Source organism: Erpetoichthys calabaricus, chromosome 16, assembly GCF_900747795.2.
Source record: "Erpetoichthys calabaricus chromosome 16, fErpCal1.3, whole genome shotgun sequence".
In the NCBI taxonomy this organism is placed as follows: domain Eukaryota; kingdom Metazoa; phylum Chordata; class Cladistia; order Polypteriformes; family Polypteridae; genus Erpetoichthys; species Erpetoichthys calabaricus.
In genome coordinates, this window is record NC_041409.2 from 57048899 (window position 1) to 57073112 (window position 24214).

Here is a 24214-nt window from a genome sequence, read left to right on the forward strand (position 1 = left end):
CCTACTTGAGGGAGAAACACCAGCTATTAGAGCCAAGGGTGGACTCCACAGACAGAAATGGCATATCTGTTTATTTTGCAATGATTACATTTTTGGGAAGTCTAATGGTTGATTTTTTTTATTACATCACCTTTATCTAAAGATACTATTTAGATGAAAATAAAATCCTGTTATGTCCGCATATGATAAAAAAAAAAGCAACATTCCATGGGGTGTCCTGTCTTTTTCACATGACTGTAGATATAACAGACACTACTGACATTCTGGTCCTTTAGTTCAGTAGAGTAATCCAGTGGTGTGAGTGGGCCACCTCTGTGACACAGAACACCAATGTGCTGCAACTACTGTAGATGGCTCCTCCTGAGGTTGCACCAATAACACTGATTTCAAGCTGACCTTCTAGACACTCTTTTGTACTCCGAGTTCCACGGCGACATAAAAGAGACGTCATTTTTTGTGAGTGTTGGCTCCTCAGGTATTGCACATGTTCTTTGTGGGTTATGTGGACTTAGTGCCAGTGTGCTTGACGTGTTACAGATGCCACAATCATCTTTCGGCTGCTCCCCCTTTCCATATCATTCTGTCCTCTGCATCTTGTTCTGCTACACCCATCACCTGCATGTCCTCTCTCACCACATCCATAAACCTTCTCTTAGGCCTTCCTCTTTTCCTCTTCCCAGGCAGCTCTATCCTTAGCATCCTTCTCCCAATATACTCAGTATCTCTCCTCTGCACTTGTCCAAACCAATGCAACGCCTCTCTGACTTTGTCTCCCAACCATCCAACTTAAGCTGTCACACCCAATTTAAATCTTAACATCTCACCGTCTCCAACCCATATAACATAGCTGGTCTCACTACTGTCCTGTACACCTTCCCTTTCACTCTTGCTGATATCCATTTGTCACAAATTACTCCCGACTCTCTTCTCCACCCACTCCACCCTGCCTGCACTCTCTTTTTCACCTCTCTTCCATAATCCCCATTACTCTGTACTGTTGATCCCAAGTATTTAAACTCATCCACCTTCGGCAACTCTACTCCTTGCACCCTCACCATTCCACTGACCTCCCCCTCATTTACACACATGTATTCTGTCTTGTTCCTACTGACCTTCATTCCTCTCCTCTCTAGAGCATATCTCCATCTCTCCAGGGTCTCCTCAACCTGCTCCGTACTCTTGCTACAGATCACAACGTCATCAGCAAACATCATAGTCCACGGGGACTCCTGTCTAATCTCGTCTGTCAACCTGTCCATCAACTAACAAGAAAGGGCTCAGCCGATCCCTGATGTAATCCCACCTCCAACTTGAATGCATCCATCACTCCTAACGCAAACCTCACCACAGTCACACTTCCCTCATACATATCCTGTTCCACTCTTACGTACTTCTCTGCCACTCCCGACTTCCTCATACAATACCACAGCTCCTCTCAAGGCACTCTGTCATATGCTTTCTACAGGTCCACAAAGATGCAATGCAACTCCTTCTGGCCTTCTCTAAACTTCTCCATCAACACTCTTAAAGCAAACCTCACAGCTGTTGTGCTCTTTCCTGGCATGAAACCATTTTGCCACTCTGTCCCTCTGTCTAGCCCACCGGTCCTTTTCTCTCTCTTCACCTTATGCCTTATCTCCTTGTACTCTTGTCTACTTTCTTCACCTCTTCTGATATCCCACTTTTTCTTCACCATCCTCTTCCTCTCTCCTACTCTCCTGTACTTCCCCATTCCACCACCAGGTTTTCTTTTCCTCCTTCCTCTGTCCAGATGTCACACCAAGCACCCTTATTGCTGTCTTCCTTGCCTCCGCTGCTTTAGTTGCCCTGCTGTATGATAACTTTTCACTGCCACCCAGTGCCTGTCTCACCTTCTCCCTAAACTCCACGTTACAGTCTTGCTTTTTCAACATCCACCATTTGATCCTTGGCTCTGCCTTCACTCTCTTCCTCCTGTTGATTTCCAGTGTCATCCTACAGACCACCATCCTATGCTGCCTAACAACACTTTTGCAGTGTCCAACCTCCTTCAGCCTGACCCTCCTGCATAGGATATAATCTACCTGATTAATGCCCAGATTAATGGGAAGGCCTACGTCAGGAAGGGCATCTGGTGTAAAATATTGTCAGATAAATATATGGACAACAGTACAGTTACCACATTAATTAAATGAGGAAATCCCAATTAGAGTCCTTAATCAATTAACTATCTCCAACCAGAACCCCACAGAAACCTTTATCCCCGTGTCCTACCAACTGTGCGCTTACTGATATTAACCAGCCATGAATCTGCAAAGTCCAGTGTAGCTCCCAGCTTTTCTGAGTTCTGATCTCTGCTCCATACTTCCCCAGATCACTAACCATAGGACATTTTTCCATCTCTGTGCCAGCCTCCTGTCTGGAGAAAATAGTTGTGTACCATGATGGGCTTCACTGCAGACCTCAGCTCAGGTGGACGCTGCCTTTTTAATAATGTCTGGCCTTCAGCTATTTATGGGGTCAGTCCTATTCAGGTTATTCTTTTATAGCACACTTCACTGTCTACAGACTCGTCATGTGCACAGATCCGTGGCTACAAGACAGTATCAGTAAACTGCTACACACCATTTCCATACTGTGAACAGCCACTTATCTGGAGCAGCGTCAATTCGAGTAATGCTAACAAGTCCTTTAAATCTTGATAAGGTATGGCCAGATGGAAGTGGAGGAAAGGAAAACAAAAATTCCACTTGTCAAAATTACTGAAGAACGTAAACCTCTGGGGGTCCATAGTCGTTTATAACAGTCAAAAGTCACAGCAGTGATATTTGTTGCTGTGAAAGTCCTGTGCTCTTCTCGCCTTCATCCATCATTATGTCCCCCTGGAACAAGTCAGTTTAGTTTACTAAGGGGGTGTCTCCACCAGACCCTGCCGGTTGTCCTACAGATGGCTCATCCTGATCAGGCTGCTCAAAGGCTACTTAACACCCTCTGGTTTTGTCATGCAGGTGTCCAAGTGTCCCTCGAGTGACAGATTTATGACAGCAGTTTCCTGACCTGTAAGGAGTCTCTAAAGCCATTGTGCTGTGGTCAAACACACTAACATGGAGTGTCAGTGACATGGGGGCTTGTCCATCTCATCAGTCAGCAGAGAGTGAAGAGCAACAGAAAACTATTTTATGTATATCAAGTAAGTGGCCATTTTAAAGTCCTTAAAGGGTATGGATGTGGCATGTAGCCATGCGTAATGGGACTGGGATTGGGACATAAAGACTCCTTAAAACATGAAGTCATCTGAAGTTTAGAATCAGACACCATTTTGTGTTTCCCTTCGGCATAACATCCCTCACAGCAGACTAATGTGCTGATGACCTTAACTGCACTGGTTTAGATTTTGATGTACACATCATGATGTGCTGCTGCTGTCTCACAGATCCAGGGTTCACGTTTCACACCCAGCTGTGCTCTCAGTGGAGGTTTCATGTTCTTCCTGTGTCTGGCCCTCCATATTTCCCCCTGCATTCCCAAAAAGATGTGCTTGATTGATTGGCAACACTAAATTGGCCACATGTACTGAATGTATGGGTGTGTGCCCGAGTGGACAAACCCACCAACCCTGCCACCCCCCTCACCCCAAGTGGATTAGTGCCAAGTCCTGCCTTGCACTCGATGCTGTAAGGATTGGCTGAGGTTCTCATGAACTGGATTATAGTGGTTTGAGAATTTGTGATGTTTTACTGCTTGAGTGAAGACACAAAGTGTGGACCTGGGGCCTCATGCCTAACACCGTGTGTAGAACTCACACTATAACATGACGTGAGCACAAAAGCGGAAATGTGCTTACGCACAAAAAAATCCAGATGCATAAATCTGTGTGAACGCCAGCTTCCTCGTTCTTCCGCTCCAGAAATCCCGATCAGCTTGAAAAATAACTCACGTGCACGCGCCTGCTGTCCCGCTCCAACTCCTCCCAGAATTACGCCTCTTTGAATATGCAAATCAATATAAATAGCCCTTAAGCTCAGCCTTCTGTGAAAAGACAATGGCAAAAGTACGAGGAAAAATAGAAGAATTTCAGAGAATACCAAGTGGAGGCAAAGAAAAACGTACTATTTGTTGGTTTAAACAGTGGGATAAACAACAAAATGAAGTTGATCGAGTGACATAGCGTGTTGGAGAAACTCGAAAGCTCAAGTTCACAAAGTCGCACAGTGCCCAAAATAAAAAAAGTTGTCACATATCAAAGTCGCTATAAAAAGGCGAGTCGCAGCCCACCGTCTGAGTGTCATATGAAAGCTTATTAGGGTACAGAGGAAAAAAAAAGGCACGAAATGTCAACTTTAATCTCTAAATTTCCACTTTAATCACATAGTTTATTTTGTCATTAAAGTAGAACATCATAAACTTCATCTTAAATCATTTAATTTACTAGTTTCTCAATCCCATCGTAACTAAAGTAGAACGTTAAATGCTTTGTTTTGTATTTGATCTTCTATGTGTGTGAATCACTATGTGCTTCCGGGCTTTCTCTTCCTCCGACAGGACACTGAATCCGTTACATTCATGATATTACAGCTCTCTGAATAATTCAAATACTGAGATGTATACGTGATATCATTTTCATGATGATAGGAGTTAAAGCATGTTATTAAACATGGGAACACGGTGGCGCAGTGCTTGTTCATATCTCATGCAAGATGCTTGCTGCGCCATGCACGACCTTCGATGAAATAATTTATTACAGAAGCACTGTCTCTTTCAAACGTACTAACCTTCAATTCCTGTCCTTACTCTTCTTTCTCCAAGTAACCAATCGCCACACAATCAGCTCTGTAATAGACGTGAAGCCATCTGTAAGCTTAGAACGCAGATTCTTCAAAACTTTTAAGGAACATTGATAAATCTTCGTAGTACATGTTTAATTATTCTATCCAGCTATACTTCCAGTGTCGCGTCAGCACCAGCAAGAATACAACGCAAGGCAGGAACAATCCGTGAATGGAGCGCCAGCGGCTCGCTAGCGCTGCAGTACCGTGTAGTTAAAAGTTAAAGTTTTATCTGTATAATATAATAAACATATTTTGCTGCATTTCATCTTTAAATTGATATTGTCATTATATTTAAATACAGTACGCGCTTTATAAAGTGGCTCAGGTTGTGCAATATTATAACCGTATCGCATGTTTACAGTGAGGTAATGGTACTAATAAGTACAAACAGTTCTACAAGGAGCACTTGATGGACTGATTGATTGTGTTTATAGTTCTTATGATGAAACTGTTTCTGAACTGCGAGGTCCGTACAGGAAAGGCTCTGAAGCGTTTGCCATATGAGAGCAGTTCAAATAGACAGCATGGCTGAGGCAGCATGTGCTTGATGCTGTATACCAATAATTCTCTTTCCGATCAGCTGCTGCTGTGATTCACACTCAGATACAGTGATATAAATACTCCGAGTGGTGCAGTGAGAGTAATATGGAAAAAGATGATCCGATGTGGCAACACCTAACGGGAGCAGCTGAAAGAAGAAGAAGAAGGTGCAGTGAGAGTAACAACGCTAAAGCAGCTATGGTATTTGGAATACTATGGCTATTCCCTGGACCATTATATTGCTGCAGGTTAATTACAATCAGATGCATTAAACTAATAAACAATATGCGATTAATTTCAGTGTATTTATAAAGCCGTGTCAGGGATGTGGATCTAAAAAAGAAAGGGAAACCACACAGGGACAGTAGCACTGCTTTGACGCTGGGTGCCACCAGTCTGCAAAACCGAACAGAGAACTTGCGTACGACAGGGTATGAGCTACCGTGGAAATGTGTGTGGCTTTACACTAAGTTTAGGTTTTATACATCGCGATCTGAGCGTGGAAACGTTCTTACGCAACATTTTTGTGCGTACACACCGTTTATACATGAGGCCCCTGGTCCTTCAGCCTGAGAGCTACACAGGTTAGATAGGCCTGTGTGGATGGTCTGGATGGGTCCATTATTTCACAGTGCATGCTTTTTTCTGTCATTTATGTGTTGGTGTGATGGACAAACAGTAGGTTGCTCTCTGGTGTCCTATTCCAGTTTGTCTTTTCTAACTGAGTGGACTGCTGTCACCCCAGGAGAGATGTAAGCATGTCCAAACATGGAGGTATGAATGGGTAAAAGAAAATCACACCGGAAACACTTTTTATTTTGGAGGATCCAAAAGATATGACGTTAATGTCACAGTGGCTACCTAATGTATGTCATGGTTCTTAATTGTTCTAACAGACTAACAGATTACTGAAACCTGCCCACCTACACGACCACAATAACACACTGCAGGCTCTGTCCTTTACAGTTGGTCATTGTCATGGCCCGTCTTGGTAGGACTCATGAGAATACAAGGCCCACTTTGCCACACCATCTTTCCCAGCTGCATTCTTCAGCTCATCCTGCCCTCTCTAGGTGTCCAGGTGACTTCCTCACTAATGCCCAAACTACCTCAAGTGGCTCTTTTCAGCTGTACTCTGTGGTCTTTCAATTACAGTGAGACCACCATAACTGCCCTTTTTTTTTTGGCCACTATTGAGTAAACTTGGGGAGGTGGATTGGTTGGTGAATCAATCTGACATTTCTTTCATACTCTTCATCATTGGTTTTCCCACTTAGAATGAGAAGTCTGTTTTGTAGGTAAATGGATAATAACAAGACCACCTTCGCATGTTTAGAAATGGGCCACTGTTTTCCAATCCAAAGGTGCCGTCCCCATCTTATGTGTAATACCAGAAGAAGTGACTTACCCAAGAATCCCCCACAAGTATTTCTGACCAATGTCATCCATTCTTACAGCCTTCATCATTGCACTTCTCCTCAACAACAAATAAAACCTTGTCACCTGAAGAGTGGCCCAGCTATCTTGGGTGACTTCCAGTGAGTGTCTTATTGAAGGAAGTGTCTGCGAGGTTCAAGGCGTTCCTCAAAGAGTTTCTTCCTCCTTTCCACAATATGCCCCATTCACGTCTTACCTGGGCAATTTCCCTGCCTTCTCTTCATGAGACATCAAATGACTTGCTGGAATCACTTAGATGCCATCCAAAAGTGGATCTTCATGAACTCCAATGTGTGGATCATTACTTTGTCCACTGCCTGCATCTTGACCTGCTGAACTCCCCTAATCAAATGTGGAGAACCGTAACCTCATCTAATTTAATGGCTGCCCTCTCGGTTGATGTCCAGCAGTGGGTGTCATGGTGGCTTTCCTGACAGGTAATCCACAGTTCCTTGCAGGTGTCTCCAGCACTGAAAACCTGAATAGGATCAGTTCAGGCGTCAAGGCCATGATCTACTATTGGTGATCCCACAACACTGTTTCTGACCTTTTGGTTCCATGAGGTGTTTTTGGCTGCTGTCTTGGCCACCACAGGCGCCTCATCATCAAGTTCAGCACTTCTCTTTAAGAGTATTGAACATACAACTATACATCCTCAACTCTGATGAGCTGGTGTTCATTATGTGGCACAAAAGTCCAATAATAATTCAGGTCAGGCAGGCTGTGCCTTTATCTTACAACACTCCAGCGGTACCCATCATGCCACACTTCAGTGCTGAATGGCCTAGTTGGGCTACAGAGTCCAGGCAGAAGCATTTTGAGCACCAAGACCCCCATCTCTAAGAAGGCCTCATGGCCTAACCAATTTTCTCCTGTGCACCTTGAAGTCATGTTGAGGTGACTCGTCTGTCCATGTAAACCTCAAACACACTGCTGGTGGCCTCTTTCTGAAGCAATGAGGAGGTCCGCACTGGGGAAGTGTAATCCAGAGCCAATGCTCTGTATCGAGATGACCGACCAGCACTCAACTCCAATGAGCCATGCCAAGGACTACTCCATGTGTGTCTGCCCAGTACAGTATATACCAGTCTCCTGATGGGAATTGTACCCGACCCCACCCATTGACTTTTGGGGGTTGAGTCCACATGACATTGTCCTCACAGGTGCAACTCCTCTTCTGACCTTTTTTTACCTGTGGTGGGTGATGGCTCATTGGAAGACACCACCAGTCTGCTTCTAATGGGACAATTCAGTATGCCTGCATGAAGCCACTTAAGTGGGTTTGAGATGTGGGATGATATGGAAGGAGAAGAAGAAAAATACTGCAGGCACTGGGAGAACATGCAGACACCACCTAGGCAATGACTGGGCTTATACTTGAACTCAATTCCTGGGTTCTTATCCACTGAGTCACCATGTTGCTCTAAACAGAAAATAATATCTCAGTAATTGTTTGACAGGTCTGTGTGTGATCCTTATTGTGATGGTCAGCATGTTTGAATACTAACCAGAAAAAGCTGCGTGATGCATCTGGCAGTTTAGAGAGTGAAAAATTAGTTGATGGCAACATCCACTTGGCCAGACCCAGCCATAGCCCACCTTGATTCTTCTCTTTGCTCTTCTAATTCTTTCAACAATTTAAAGGTGGATGGATCTGTGACTCTAAATTGCCTTGATATTAGTGATTTCTGTCATGGACCATCACTGCAGCCATTGGAGGCTCAAACCCAAGTGTGGCAGTCATCACACACACACACATACACAGCCAGACCCCTGTGAGTAAGCCAGTGACTGTCCTCCATGCAGGACCTACTGAGTATGACTTGATGGCCAAGCGGGGGTCCTCGGTTTACAGAATGTATGGTCGCGTTGGTTCAAAGGGGGGAAATTCTAGGAAATGTAACTGAGAGCTCAACAGCAGAGGATGGCGGAAGTGCCCTGCAGTCCTTAAGGCCCTTCTCGTCCCCCCGCCCGTCGCCAACCACTGACTATGGCCGATCGCCTCCACGGATTTACTGAGTTATGTGCCGAATGAGGCCGTCACACGTGTTTCTGAAGGCTGCTCCGCGTTATTGATGTTCGTGACCCAACCGTCATTTGGTCATCCAGAGTTTCTACTGCTGCTGCGGTTCAGAAATGTCCTTTCATTACGCTGACTAGACGTCCAGATTTAACCGGGACGATCCCGATTCCGACACAGACAACGACGTTTAAATGATTTATTTTTAACGTGCAGGGAAATGCAAATGAGGAAACAGGGGCCCTCCAGAGTGTTTTGGTTTTATTTACTTCGAGCTGCTAGTGTAAAACTCCAAAGGCACGAAAACACGAATTGGGACATCGAAAATCCGCCCGCCCCATCTTCTGTCACGCGCATGTCTCTCGCGCACCTCCAGTTCGCGCTGCACCCCTGGACTCGCGTGCCCGGCCTCCTGCACGCGCGTCCCTCTAAGGCCTCTAGATGGCGCGCTTGTCCCAGACACCCCGTCAGATGCCGACTCGCTTTATAGATTCCGCCTTCGTCTTTCAAACAATGACGCGCATCAGTCCTGCAGAGGAGGGTCATCGGGCGCCAGTGACTGACGCAGAGGTTCCATCATTTTGAGATCCAAGTGACCGTTAGGTCAGGCTCGGGGCAATGGCCGGCGGACTTTACTTGCAGGCTTGCCTGCTTTCGGAATTTTTAATATCTTGATTCCTTCGTCAATTTTTCTAACGTCATTCTTTCTTCTTGAATTTACAAATTTCATTTCTGCACTATTTTGAGTCTCGATAGCCAGAACTATTAGGAGAAGCTTTAAGTTTTTTGCTCTTGTAATTTATACCAATATAGTGTACTGATCAAAAGTCTGGACTCGCACAGAGTGCTAATTGGTTATTAGGGAAACCTTCAGAACTGCAGGAAGCCTGTTATAATGTTCATCTGGGTTGTAAGGTACTGGCCTTCTAAAGTTCAACTCTGGGTTCAAAAAGGGCCAAAATGAGACAGCTTCTTCAGCAAACACATCAGTCTATTTTTATTTATTTAATGTTTGCTTTGCACAATGGAGGTTATTCCATGTGACAGATTATCAGAAAACTGAACATTTTATACAAAGGTGTCTGTTAGTGTCTTGCAAGAAGAACGCAAACAGAATCTAACCAGGACATAAAATGAAGTGGAAGGTCTAGTCGGACATCTGCATAAGAGGATAAGAACATCTGAGTCTGCCGTGTGAGAAACAAACGCCTTACAGGTCCTCAGTTAGCTTCTTCTTAAATACACACTGAACACCAGTGTCATCTGCAACACAGAAAAGACGGCTCTGGGAGCTGACACTTTCCCAGTCATCTTCTGTCCAATGTCTGCGTTTTCTTGCACATTTTGATCTTTTCTTTTTAAATTTTCAGTTTTGGACGTGGCTTTTTCTTCATAAGTCTGCCTTTAAGGCCAGCATTTGAAACCAGAACTAAATTTTAGATGGATGTGAGAAATGTAACTTTGAATAAAAGTGTCACTTTTAACTGTTTGAAGCTTATATTAATGTCTGTAAACTGTCCATCTATAAAGCGCCCCTCCTGTGCTCCAACTGCTTTACTAGTAGACCCCCCCCCCCCCCCAAATATGACTGTTTTTGAAATGAGCAATGTCACACTGGCTATTGGGCACTGGACCAGCCATCTTGTGGGTCACCTCGTCCAGTGCTTCTCACCCATCACTATGCTGAAATGCCTCACAGTGCACCAGGACATGCCCCACATCCCATAATAGGTCGCATAGTTATACAGACATTCAGTTTTACCCCAGCTAAACACACAAAGACATCAACTAATGGAGTTTGGCCGCCTTTGAATACCCTGTGGTGGTCAGACAGCCCCGGCCTGGCTATTTGTCATTTCACTTTCGGATCACAAGTGGGCTGTAGGGGTCTCTCAGCAGAGGGTGTCAGGCAGACTTTATATTGTGACAGAGGGGACTGTCCCTCACCTCCTGGACTCCCTCACAGGGAATCCCACACACACGGGCCCAGTTTAAAATGAACACACAAAACACCAGGGTACTCTCAAAGCTGACTCACTCCAACTCAGGGACGTGGGGACAGGGCTGTCTTAACAGCATTACAGCCCCCCGGGCAGAGCAGTGCACTGGCGCCCCTACCTACACAACCACTCAGCAAGTCACAACATACATAGATTGGCGTGGGGCCCACGGGTAACTGCCCAGTGTGCCCATGCGTTGACGGCCCTGTGTGGGGGGCTGGAGCCCACCCGGGCAGCACAGGGAAGAAGGCAGGACGTGACTCTGGACAGGTGCTAGTCCATCACAGGCCCACCCACACGCTCTTGGCCGTTTTCTACTCATCAGTCAACCTGACCTGCAAGTCTTGTGGGCTATGAAGGGAAAATGGAGAAAAGCAAATGAAGACACCAAGAGAAGGTGCAGGATTTGAACCTGGGTCACTGGAGCCATGAAGCAGCAGCACTGACCATGTCACCCTGTAATGGAACTAGAAGTCGAAAATGTCTGAGTTGCACCATGGGTTTGCATGCACACAAATCACCTTGATTGACCACCACCTCTACAGGCCTTCCACGCTCAATCCTCTGCAAGCGGACTAAGTCCCTCCGTGGCACCACCGAGTAAGGCGCTTTATAGCCTGAAAGTGGCACCTCCCCTAAGGGACTGTCCCCTTTAGGACAGTGGGATGAAGCAGGCGTGGCGACCATCTACACCAGTGTGGAGCTTTCACAGGCGCTGTAAAAAAGGAATGCTGAACGCAGTGGCCGGCTCGATCGCGATGTTGGACGGGCAGTTCGTGACAGACTGCTCAGAGCTCGAGCCCCCCGTTTGGCAGTTTTCTGTCTTCAGCCACAGTTCCCGTGAGTAACAAGACACCGACGTCGCTTTCTTTCCAGCCCATTGTTTCCGCCTCCGACTGAGTGGGCGATGGAGACGATTTGGTGGGAGACCGCGCTGGCCACACAAAGACCCCAAGTGACTGAAGGCTCCCGTGACGATCGGGACCTGGGAAGGACAAGGCACCGCATTCAGTGTCGCCTCCGCGCGATTTTGAGTCAATCTGCCTAAAGCGCAGCGTAAGGAAATCTCCATGGCGCTGAAACTGTTTGAAAAGTTCACTTTGGAGAGACTGACGGACGGACTTGAGCTTCGTGCCCATAGCAGAAGCAGAAAGGCAGCGAGCAAGCGGGGACTTCGCGTCGTCCCACTTTCGTTCCTTTTCTTAGGCTGCGATTGATCCTGTTTGCTATGGAGACCCTTTTTTTGTTTCTGGTGGGGTTGGGGCGGGGGTATGGTATGGGGGGTCGGAGTGCTAATCCTGGTCGGCCCTCTTCATGGGATCGGCAGCCTAATCTCCCTGAACTCGCTTCGCTATTTCTGTACTTCCCGCTGCTGCCAAGCGCCTGACGCAATGCCTTTGTGTTAATTATTAGCATGTGGAAAAAATGCGAGGCCCGCCTTCCTCTGGCCGAGCGGACTGGGCCAGCGACAAGAGCTCGACGGCATAGGGGCCCTCACCCGTCTGTCAGCCCACTGAAAAGGCGCTATATACGCGCCAGCCCCATATAATCGGCGGCAGCACTTTATCTACCAGACTGTAAAGTCGCTAATCTGCACATGCTGTCACGGACCCCTGAAAGTAAATGCAAACGCCGCGGAGAATAACTAACTGCATTGGTGCCTATCTGGAGCCGCATTATACGCCTAAAGATGGTGTTTAGGAATGATTTCTGTAATATAGTGCCTTTCCTATCTATCTATCTATCTATCTATCTATCTATCTATCTATCTATCTATCTATCTATCTATCTATCTATCTATCTATCTCAGTGCCAGCTTACCTTTCTTCTTCAGGGTCACACAGTTATTCAGAGGCCAGCATTAAAAGCTCACTCCTTTAGTTTGAGGTCCCATACTTCAGCCGCGCTTCCTCACCAATTCAACAACAGCATTTATTAATATAGCACATTTTCATACAACAATGTAGCTCAAAGTGCTTTACAAGATGTCAAAGAGAAAGTTAAAAGAAAACAATTAAAATTAAATGCAATCAACATAAAGGCACTATATACACCAGTCCACCAAGTAATCACACAGCACGTGTCATCTCTTATATAACAGAACAGAAATGGCGCTATATTTGCACAATCCACGTACTACAACGTACGTCCACAATATACATATCACATCTCATGTTTGAGGGTAAAGACGCTACTACTCCTTGTAGTAGTGATGCACTACATAGATGCCAAATGGTCACGCGAAAGTAAAGGTCCCTTTTACAGCTCCCGAGAATAAAGACGCTATACTCATGTACAGTAATATCCTAACATTCCAAAGCTGGCATAATCGAATTCGGGGTCGTGCCCTCAACTGGTACATCACGATCAGATGTGCAACAGAGAGGGAGAGGCGCTATATTGGCATTTTTCGCATCTCCTTCCTAATCCTTGCGCCGAATGTGAGGCCCCCCAGTTTTGCGGGATGGCGCACACGGGTCCTTTCTTTAAGGCGACCACGTATTTGCTGACACTCCGAGATGATTACGGCGTTTTTTTCAGATGTCGATGCTGCTGCAACAAGTCTCCCGAGTGTCCGATCCTCTTGTGAATAAAGGCGCTATACATTCGCGGATTATTCCCCGGCTTTTAAGGGTTAAACGACCTGAGCACGTGTACCTGCGAGCCGAAAGTAAAACGAAAGCCGAGCTGCCGCCCCTCGTGTCGTTTTATTCTCTTAAATTTGAATGCCGGGCTTGGCCGCCGAGTCAACATTTCAAACCGAATCGCTTGTGTCCACCGCATTCAGAGCAGACGCCACCTAGATGCATTTGTGAGGCTGCCATCACCATCATCATCACCACCGTTATGACCAGAAATAGCTGTGACGCACTGTGCCAGTCCACGTTTAACTTTCGGAAGAGAGTTGGGAGTGATGTGCATGACGATGAGGATCGATCGCGCGGGGGCGTGCGTGATGCCACGGAGGATGCCAGGGCTCCATTCACGGCGCAATTCAGAGAGGTTTCCCTTCGTGATCATTTGGGGGCGTTCGTAGTTGCGGCTGACTAGTGTGCGTGTTTCTCAGAGAAAGAGAGAGAAGGGAGAGCGAGCGAGAGAGAGAGAGAGAGAGCTAGGAGAGGAGAGGAGAGGGAGAGACTTGTAAATGAAATGCTTTCAGAAGGGGGCTGACGGGGAGGAGGAAGCCATGCTTTGGAAGATTTGAGTTAATGTGCCTCCGAAACGGAATTTCCGACAGAACGACACGATGAGGCTCCCAGCTCGCACCCATTAGCGCAGCCCCCCAGTTCTGCGGCCCGGGGTTTGGGGGGTCTGCCTGGAGGAGATCTCGCGCTCGCCTAGCGGATTGCTCTCACTCTGTTTTAAGGTACGTCGCCAGATGGGGTCTTTCTGGATCAGGATCGACGCGAAAAAAATGGGTGTGTAAGCGGGGTGGGGTGGGGGCGCCGAGAAGACGAGGAGGTGTGGGGAATGTACATTGAACCCCGAGCCTCGCGACCCCCTTGTCGATTCGCCACGGCATGCGGTGTGCCCCCCTTAGCCCCCGGCTCTTCTTTTCAAACGGCGGGCGCTTTCTTTTTATAACTCGTCGTTTTTCCTCCTCGTCCACGTTAGTGAAAGTCTGCACTGAGTCATTTGGCTAAGAGAAGCAACAGGGACGATGCAGCAGCAGTGGCGTGGCGCTCGAAAGCCGCTGCGTGCTCCAGACGTGTCGCCGGGGCTACCTGGCAGCTCAGGTGGTCGCACTGGCCACTTACGGCACCTTTTATGTCTCTTTTTCCAGGTGCCATGGACTAGACAGAGGGATTAGCGTTGCGAAGCACAGGTGCAGAGAGGTGGAGACACCAGGAGCCCACCTAAGAATCCCAGGGTGACAGCCAGACAGACAGACCCCGGAAGCTCATGGACAACAGTGTCTGCTGACCACCTGAAGCGAAGTCTTGTCTTCTGGGGCTTGGCCATGATGTTTCGCGATCAGGTGGGGGTGCTGGCGAGCTGGTTCAAAGGATGGAACGAATGTGAGCAGACAGTGACCCTGCTGTCCCTGTTGAAACGGGTGAGCAGAACCCAAGCCCGCTTCCTCCAACTGTGTCTGGAACACTCGCTGGCCGACTGTGCTGAGCTGCTGCTGCTGGAGAGTGAAGCCAACAACCCAGGTGAGCAGGACGGGCGGTTTGGGGTGTCGTTTTGGGCCCCCTGCTATTTATCCAGGCCATGTTTAAGCCATTGTTTTCATGCTTGAGGTGGTACCTGGCTTGTGCTACCAACGTGAGTGGGACATCAAACCCAATCAATTGATTGGCCAGCCAGTCAAACGGTCAGTCAATCGATTGGTCAGTCTTTGTTTTGCACAGTGTGTGTATGAGTGGATCAGCGATGGACTGGCATCCTGACCAGTGCTGGTTCAAGCCTTGAGCATGGTGCTGCTGGGACACTCTCTGTCCACTGGGTTTAGTGGGCTTGAAAATGTTACACTGTCTTTGTTTTTTTTGTGTTATTTATTTGCCTTTTACAATTTCTTGTATTTGGGATTTGTTATTTTACACATATTCCCTGGGGTCAAGGCACAGGTTCATCCATTGTACAGCACCTGTGGAGCGAATGCAGGTTAAGGGCCCAACAGAGTAGGATCCCTTTTCGATGTGACTGGCAACCTTCCAGATACCAGCGCAGATCCTTAGCCACAGAGCTACCACTCCATACTTACTTCCCAAGGTACAATACATTACTCCCCAAAATGCTTAGAGAGCATCTAGTGAAGGCAACAAGGCCAGGCTGTGGATCTCTGTCAGGCGTGAAATAAGGTAAGCAGCAGAGTCGTGTCATGGTCTGCCTTTGAAAGGGCCGCAAACCTCCAGCTTGGAGCCACCTGTTGAATTGCATGGTCATGGCATTTGGTGGATACCATGAGTTTTGTCTGTGGTAGCTGGAGTCCAGTTTAGGAAAGAATGTTAATATAAGGCATTAAGAGCCTGAAGGACAGAACGGTCTCCTCTCATTTGTATGTCAGCATAATCTAAGAACACAATTCAGAATTGCAGCTTCACACACAAGGAAGGGCCAATCTCAGAAAGGATACCAGTCTATCGCAGACCACATTCAAGACACCGGCTAGCCTGACTTGTACAGCTTTGCCATTAAGTGTATTTGTGGTCAGCATTACAAATAAGAGTGGACTCTTGCACAGAAAGAAAGTTTGGCAAGGTCTAAACTTATTTTGCTATTGATTGCACCTTCTGGTCTGATTATGGCAGGAAATTGGAAGAGTAAGTAGGATCTAAGATTCAGGCTTCTCAACAAGTCCTCGGAACCTCATATGATGGATTTCTGTGATTGAACATTTGAGTACATTAATATGTGGTCGTCACACATGGCAGAGCTGACATCAGGATTGTGCTTCTTCCTCAACAACATCCATCCATTTTCTGCATACATTCATCCATATTAGGGTCATGAGGGCTGGCACGTAATCCCGGCAGAAACCAATGTTGAATGGGATTGCCAGTCCACCAAAGGGCACACTCACACACATATCTGCAGTCCTCAATGGCTTCTACAGTCACTGCTAGAGTATTTTGATTATTCCAAGGTCAGAGACATGGCCAAACTATAATTCAGAATTTCATGGTGCACAGGCTTTGGTTAAAAAGAGAACTATGTGGTAAATCTGTGTAATTAGTAGTTTGATTCAAGGAGGTCCACAGATTGGTCACTTATATAAATGAAAGGCATGTCTGCCTACTCTATGCAATCACATACAGTATGTTTTGAAACTGAGTGAGCATATCTGTAGTGACCATTTTAGTGGGCCTAGTGGTATAACTAACTTGATGTGTAAAATTAAATTGGTGTCAGTAGTGGGATAGAACCCACAAACAAGATACAATCTATTACTTAACAGACTCTCTCTCCCATTCCAGCACTAAATGACATACATTTTCATTAAAAGGAACTGGTGCTGTGCAATTACAAAGGACACATCATATTGTGTTGGTGTTATCAGTGGGATAATGGACTTTATTAAAGAAATTAATAATGGATAAAGGTAGTTGTGTAGTTTTGAGTGTACACAGTAGTATTGTGTAGTTAGTGTGCAGCTTTTAGTGAGGTTTGGGTTAGCTGTATTGCCTTGTTTGAAACCATTTGTGTAGTAGTGGGGTGGACAGGTTTGTGTTGGGTTGGCTGCACAACAGTTACTTGTGAGCTGTGACAGTCCACCTGCTTGTAGTACTTTGTGGGAGCTCCGGTTAGTCGTGTTGGCTTTATTGAGGCTAACTTTGTCGTCTGACTGAACATAGGATAGTTGTGTATGATCCCTATTACCTATGTAGTGTTGAAGAAGGTTTGAGTGGCATATTTTATAAATTCATTTATTTGTATAGCACTAAAGATTAGTTGTGTTGGGCCCAGTTGTGTAGCTCTGAGTAACGCTGGTTCATGTGAGCCTGAATAGTTGTGTAGGATTGACTTCACACCAGATATTTGTGCATTGTGTGAATCGGGCTATTTGTACAGCTTTGAATGAATTAGGGTTCATTTTTAACAAAGTTGTATGACTTCCAGTGGGCACAGCTATGTTGTCTGGTTTTCTTTCATCATTAGTTATTTGTGTAGCACTAAAGGAGCTCTGAGTTGTGTAGTCTTGAGTGACCTCCTACACAGCTGTCCTCATTCAGGTGATTTGTTCAAACATCACATTCAGTCATCCCTCAGCACGCTGCACTCTGGTCCAAGCTGTGAGTGAACAGTTTATGTGAGGCCCTTTGCTGATGGTTGTTTTACAAGAATGTGTGCATGGGGCAGGTGGGCAAAGAGCGGGCATTCGTGTCTTACCCTGGGGATTCTGAGTGAGAATGGGCACAGTCTGGAAATCGGAAGAAGCTAGCCGATGTTTAGGAAAGCCCCTGCTCGCACCCAAAACAATTTTAAATGAAGGGTCTTTATTGTTTCTTGGCCATAGTGCTCTTTCTGGGTTACTGGCTATCCTGCTGTCATTGTGGCAAAATCGATGGCTATGACGTTCTGTGTCTGGTATTAAATTGAGTGGTTTATGGGATCAGTCGTGGGCACTCCAACACTGAGAGGGTGCATAAGCATTCCATGGAGTATTTTACACTGTGGCAAATATTGCTGGGCGTACTATAAAAATGTTAAGGAATACCTGCCATTCCTGCTCCCTGTGTACACCCTTTAGTGTGGCAAGCCTTTCCCTTTTGTTTAACAATTAAGGACAAAATGATGCCCTGGCAAGATCTTGGTCCCCAAGGCCAAGGCGTAGGAAGTGACGTCCAATGCCTTGAGTGTTCCTAATTCCAAGAGTGGCTTTATTTATTTATGCATTTTACCCAGTACCGTATATTTTGCAGCTGCACTTTTTCATCAAAGCAGCATGACCTTGTGGATATTAGGCTGGCCACATCAAAGCCATGGGTTCAAGCCCAGCACATCATTGATTTGACCCTAAGCCAGTCATGTAACCTTCCGCAATGAATAAAACAACATGGAAGAAGCTATATAGCTAGTAAGTAATGAATTTTTTGTGAGGTAAATTCAGAATATGTATAACACATTAATAACTTTTGATCGGTCTGGGTTAATTCAGTACTAATCCAAATTTCCTTTATCTAACAGTTCAGGATATGCCAGTGCAGTTGAAAATTTAGAATCTTCCCAGCATGCCCTAACTCATTGCAGACTACTTCAGTTTCTCTTAATCCAGTGTCATATTCAGTCAGTAAATCAGTCATTTTCTAGCCTACCTTATCCTGAATAGGGTCACAGGGGGTGCCCAGCTGGCATAGGGCACAAGGCAGGGAACAAACCCTGGACAGGGCGCTAGTCTGTTGCAGGGCGAACACACACACACACAACGCAACCACACACTAGGGATAATTTAGTACTACCAAACCATCTAAAGTACATGTCATTAGACTGTGGGAGGAAACTGGAGCACCCAAAGGGAACCCCCGCAGACACGGGGAGGACATGCAAACTGCACACCAGGAGGACCCGGGACACAAACCCAGGTCTCCCTTACTGCCTGGCAGCAGTGCTACCTCTGCTCCACGGTGCCGACCGTATCATATTTAGGTAGATTCAAATGTGAAGCAAGTATTCAGACCTGCTGAATCCCATTACCGTATGTTTCCCTAGAGCACCTCAGTTGGTTCAATACAAATGTTGTTCTCTTCTTAGTCCAAACTACATCCTCTTGTATTGCTCATTGTTCTTTTCCATGATCAAGATAAATGGCCCATTTTCTACTTAGTCCAGATGAGTAATCCCTGCTTTACCCGTACACTGCCTTTTGTCTCTGCATTACCCATATAACATCTTTATTCTTAATCTCAATCAATCCCCTGTATTTTACCCACACTCCTCCTTTCATCATAATCTTGATTAATCCTCTCTGCTTTGCCCCATAACCGCTTTTATCTTAATCCAGATTATTAATAAATTTTTTCTGTTACACTCACACAAATCCATTCACCTTAATCCTGATTTGCTCCTCTCTAATTTATTTCAGTTGCTGATCTTCTTTCAGTATTCAGTGTGGCTTTACCCTGTTCAGTCCCGATTGTTACCGATTTCTACTCAATCTGAATTTCTTCTATTTTTTTTTTGTTTGAACCACTGGTGCTAGAACAGCTGTTCCCAGAGCTTTACTTTTTAGCGTCCTGCTACTTTAAGGCTGATTGGATGGGCGGCCCTAGCAGGACAGTCGGGCGTAGGATTCTTCCCCGCTAATGGCAGTACGGCTCAGAACAGAGCCCTCAGTGTTTCCTCGGGCATAAGAGAGCCCTCGTTCTCCCAGCTGTTTGGTATTAGGTACAGAGCTCACACTATCCTGCAGCTGGCGGCGTCCAGCGGCTTCTAGCTCAGGCCCCACAGATCTGCAAAATAAACTTTTGGTAAGATCATAGTGAAAAAAAAAAAGACAGAAAAAAAACAAAGTAAAAGAAATTCTTTTTGCAGTTGCACCCAAGTCAGCGTGTTCACACAGTAGCCGAAAGGTGAAGACGTCTTGAAAAATAAAAGTCAGAAAAACTTGCCTGCGCTGCAGGAAGGCGTCCCCCTCACTTGTGGCCCTTGTAGTTTGGATCTGCCCGAAGGACACGTGCTTCCCGCATTGTTTTTTTTCTGTCCAATTTGGGCACTTTGGCAGGGCTGCTCCACTGGTTTTACTGGTGTGGGCCTCACCTGCTCTTTTCTTTTCATTGTGTCTGAATTCTTATCCTAAAGCAGATTCCTGCCTGGTACTTGACTCATTGTATCATGAGAGTTAGGCTCCCACATTCAGCATCAGCTGGGAGGATGAGGGGCCATTTATCCCTGAGAAAACATTTGAGGGTGATTAGTGGTGACTGGATTGTGTTGGACATTTAAGAACTAATGGATGTACACAAACATTTTCATGTGCACTCACAATCATATACAAACACCATGGTACACATAGACACAGACACTCACTCCCTCACAGACACATATATACATATAGTACACGCATACACATACACAGATGCACTTACTCATATGCATGCATACGTACAGTATACTGTACATACTCATGAATGACTCACCCATACACACTTACCTATGCGCACATGCTCATGCACACTTGCAAAGACATACTGATACTCTTTTTACTCATATTCTTCCACACATTCATGCTAACAGTCCTACAAATAAACAGACCCTGGCCACATATAGACTGATACACAGTCTCCATGCTTATGTACATACTGTACTATGAATATACATGCGCACATTTGTATGCTGCCATTTACATATACACATGCTGATCCTCACAGTGTAATGCATAGAGACACTCAGGCCATCTTTCATTTGTATATCCACACAGTAATACACATATAACGATTGTATACATACAGTACATACTTACATATCTTATCAGAAGCATAAACACTCATGCGCTCGTGTTGGTATTGTATTACTGCCAGCATCCTGAGGAGATATGCAGCTAAGAATTTCATTGTACTGTGTACACATGACAGTAAGCATCCATATACTGCACACATACATGCGCTCATACACAGACATACTCAATCATATACACACTTTCAGACACATACACAAACACTCCTTTACACACAGATACACATACACGTACTGCTGATGCACTCTGCATGTGGAAAAATGCAATAAAAGTAAAAACCAAAAGCTGGTGACACCCCACCGTCCTCTATTCATGCTCATGTTGAAAGAGTGACAAGTTGGCGCCTACAAGCTACTGATTTCAGAATGAGTCAAATGACCGGCTCATTTTGTGTATCTGGGTAACTGACTGCGGGTGTAATAAACAGTAACATTCTACTGCTACGTGGTCAGGGGTCACACAACAAACTTGTTTTCATGCTTATCCAGTAAAAGACTGGGTCGTGGGTCATGGAGACAGTTTAGGCCGTGAGGTGAAGGAGATGGACTCTGACTAAAGTTGTTCCTGGTCTCTTTTCAGCCTTGACTCACCAGGTTTCCCTAGTCAGCCATCTATTGTCTGTGGGCCCTATGAAAGGCGCTAAGTGAAATGAATGAGTGGGTCACGTGAGTAGCTGCTAGCCGTCTGGCATGTCTCTTTTCTGGTCCGCTTTGCATAGACGCAGTCAAGCCATAGGTCACGCGGTCTATGAATGTTCATTTTGATTGCGGAGTGACTCATATTGCGTGAGCAGGCTCAGGGTTACCCTGCAGTGGGCGGCCTGAGTGGATTTCCCTTTTTTCTCAATGAAGTTTGTCGTGCGGCTCCTTGACGCCTTCTCGTCTCATTGGCTGCTCTCATTGTTTAAGCTGCTTTCGCTTCACTGGCCAGGCTCCAGGCTCTAAGGGAGCTTCCCTCTGGGAACTGGAAATATCTCTGTTTTCTGCCGCTTTCCCCCTTCCAGCATTTGTGCCACTTGACTGAGTGAGCGTTACTTAAGGACAGTGAACAGGGACTTGTGACAGAAAAAATTAAATCTGAGTCACATCTAACGGGGGTTTGGAAGCCATTCCTGTGCAGCTCCCAGTCCTCCTGGGGCCCCAGTGCTGTAGCGTGTTCGGGGTGCCATTTGTAGTGCCAGTTCTGATGTGTGGATTTGTAGAGAACAATCACCATTTTGAGATAACGGCAAACCACTGCCACGGCCCGCTCCACACATCGTCCATCACTTCCAGTCTGCCCACATTTTATATAGTGCCTTTCATATAGTCAGACAAACTTTAAAAGAATCTGTTCAAAGAAATAAAAGGCATGATCTTAAAATTGATTTTTTTTCAACTGTATTAAATGTATTTGTACATAGTGCTCTTTCCTTTGACAAACTCAGTTTGCTATATGCATTTACGCATATACAGTAACAGAAAAACAAAAAGTATCATACAGACATGAGCAATATATGTCGAGATATTCACACACACACACACACCTATGGACACTTCATCCATCTTCTGAACCCACTATAGAGATGAGGTAAGTCAAAGCCTGCCCTTGGATAGAACCAGCAGCAGAGAAGACACCAGTCAAATTAAACTTACTAGCCAACCCAACCTACAGGTCTTTGGTAAGTGGATAGAAAAGCAGACTACCTGGAGAAAAAAACATTCCGACATATGGAGAGCATCCTCACAGAAAGTGACTGGGTGTGGGATTTGAACCCAGGACTCTGTGCCGTAAGGCAGCACTTCCATACTGCCCTCTCTAGAGTTTATTTAGTTACTGTATTTGTATTTTTTTTCTAAGATGGTGGCTAAACATCACCTAATGAGCTGCTAAATTCCTGGTTGATTTTATGGAATTTTCCATTTTTTTTCCCTCTGATTTAAAGTGAAACTTTCTGTATGTTTAAATCAGGTGGCATTTCATCCTCATCTTGATTTGACAACTTTGCTTTTTTGGGATGTGCCCACCTTATTCCTGTTATGAGCCAACATCAGTTCCAGCCCCCATAAAGTGAAATGGGAAAAGGTCTCACTGAACAGTAACTTTAATGTCCCTCAGGCCCCGTTCCTCTCTGGAGCACATCTTCACAGGGACAAGCGGGCTGCAGGGGCTTGGAATCAGAAAACACCATCTTACCCAGCTGAGCCGAAGACAACTCCCTCTGCTCCGCTTCAGACTTCTAAACAACAACTATGAGGGTCCATGAACGCAGTGGTCTCACTCTCTCCGTTATCAGCCTCACTGCCCTGCACTACAACCAGTTTGCAATTTCAACCCTCAATAACATGATAGATAATTCGAGCTCTGTTCTGTGTGGAGCAACTTAGGAGCAAGAAAACAAATGGAAGACTTGTCTGCTCCCTGAAATTAGACACCTACCTGGTGGGACTTTAAAAGAAACTCCTTGAAGCTTTTTGTCACATGTATCTATTTCATATGCTTAATGTACAAGCTGTGCTATACACACCATGCATTATTCTGATTCTTATATGGGGGTTAATGAATGTGGCCACCAGAACAGTTTTTTTGGCACATAATCTTCCATACTTGGATTTTGGACTTCTGTGCATTTTATCTCCTGCTTTATTGGTGGTCCAGTGTGTCCTCTGATTGAGTGGCGGCCCAGTGACTGTCAAGGCCAGACTGTCTTCAGACTGTCCTGTGAGTGCTATGAGGTGATGGTGGTCACTTAGAATCAGGTGGACATTAGGAGTGAATGACAGCCAGGAACACACACCCCAAATCATTACCATACAGCCCTAAGGACCAAATATCGGGCCTGTAGATATCTCTTGGTGTGCACCAAACATAGTGAGGAGGGATTGTTCACCTGACATATCATTGTCCCCACTGAGTGGCTGTCCACTGCCTGTGCTGTGGCAGGTGGTATGAGCTATGTGTGAGCCTCAGGATTCTCTAGTCTTAAAGCAGCTGGCTGCTATCACCCCAAATTGTAATTACATGGTCATCACAACTGAGAATTGTGTGCTTTTCGATAAAACATCCTTCCTCCAGCATCATGTCACGTGTTTATTCTTGTGAAACAGTGAAGTTCTTGACAGACATGTCTCAATAACTGACCTGCTGTTCAAAGGCACTGAGCTCTCCCTTTTAAGAATTATTAGTCTTAATTTAGGTAACAAGGCCTGCTTGACACTGCATGGCGGCACAGTGGTTATCGTATTCTAACTCAGTTACTATTCTTGTGGAATTTCATCCTTCTTTCCGTGTCTTTTTTGTTTTTTCTCCTGGTAAACCAGTTTCTGTCCACAAGTTTACCTCAGAGTTGGCCCATCGTGTGAATGTGCAATGCTTTGGACTAGCATTCCATCCAGGTCTGCTCAAGTGCCCCCGGAATTGTCTCAGCTTGCTTGCAGCCCTGATTTGGTATAACTGAGTTCAAAAATAGATAACATTGCCCAGCAGTTTTACACGTGTCCCTGAGCATGTTGGGATAGTAGCTTATGGACAA

General features: G+C 45.6%; 1 protein-coding gene across 3 annotated transcripts in view; it reads left to right on the forward strand.

Annotated features, from left to right (window-relative positions):
- Nucleotides 1–11620: 11620 nt before the first annotated feature.
- Nucleotides 11621–24214, forward strand: part of samd4a (sterile alpha motif domain containing 4A) — an 84054-nt gene continuing 71460 nt past the window's right edge. Inside the window, exons 1-2 of one of the 3 annotated variants that reach the window (XM_051919888.1) lie at nucleotides 11621–11645; nucleotides 14590–14962. In XM_051919888.1, the coding sequence (XP_051775848.1) occupies nucleotides 14767–14962 (196 nt within the window). In that variant the 5' untranslated portion in view covers nucleotides 11621–11645; nucleotides 14590–14766. Of the gene's footprint in view, nucleotides 11646–13538; nucleotides 13618–13675; nucleotides 14173–14589; nucleotides 14963–24214 lie in introns of those variants that run through there. The other 2 variants (XM_051919887.1, XM_028822379.2) reach the window with 2 other exon arrangements.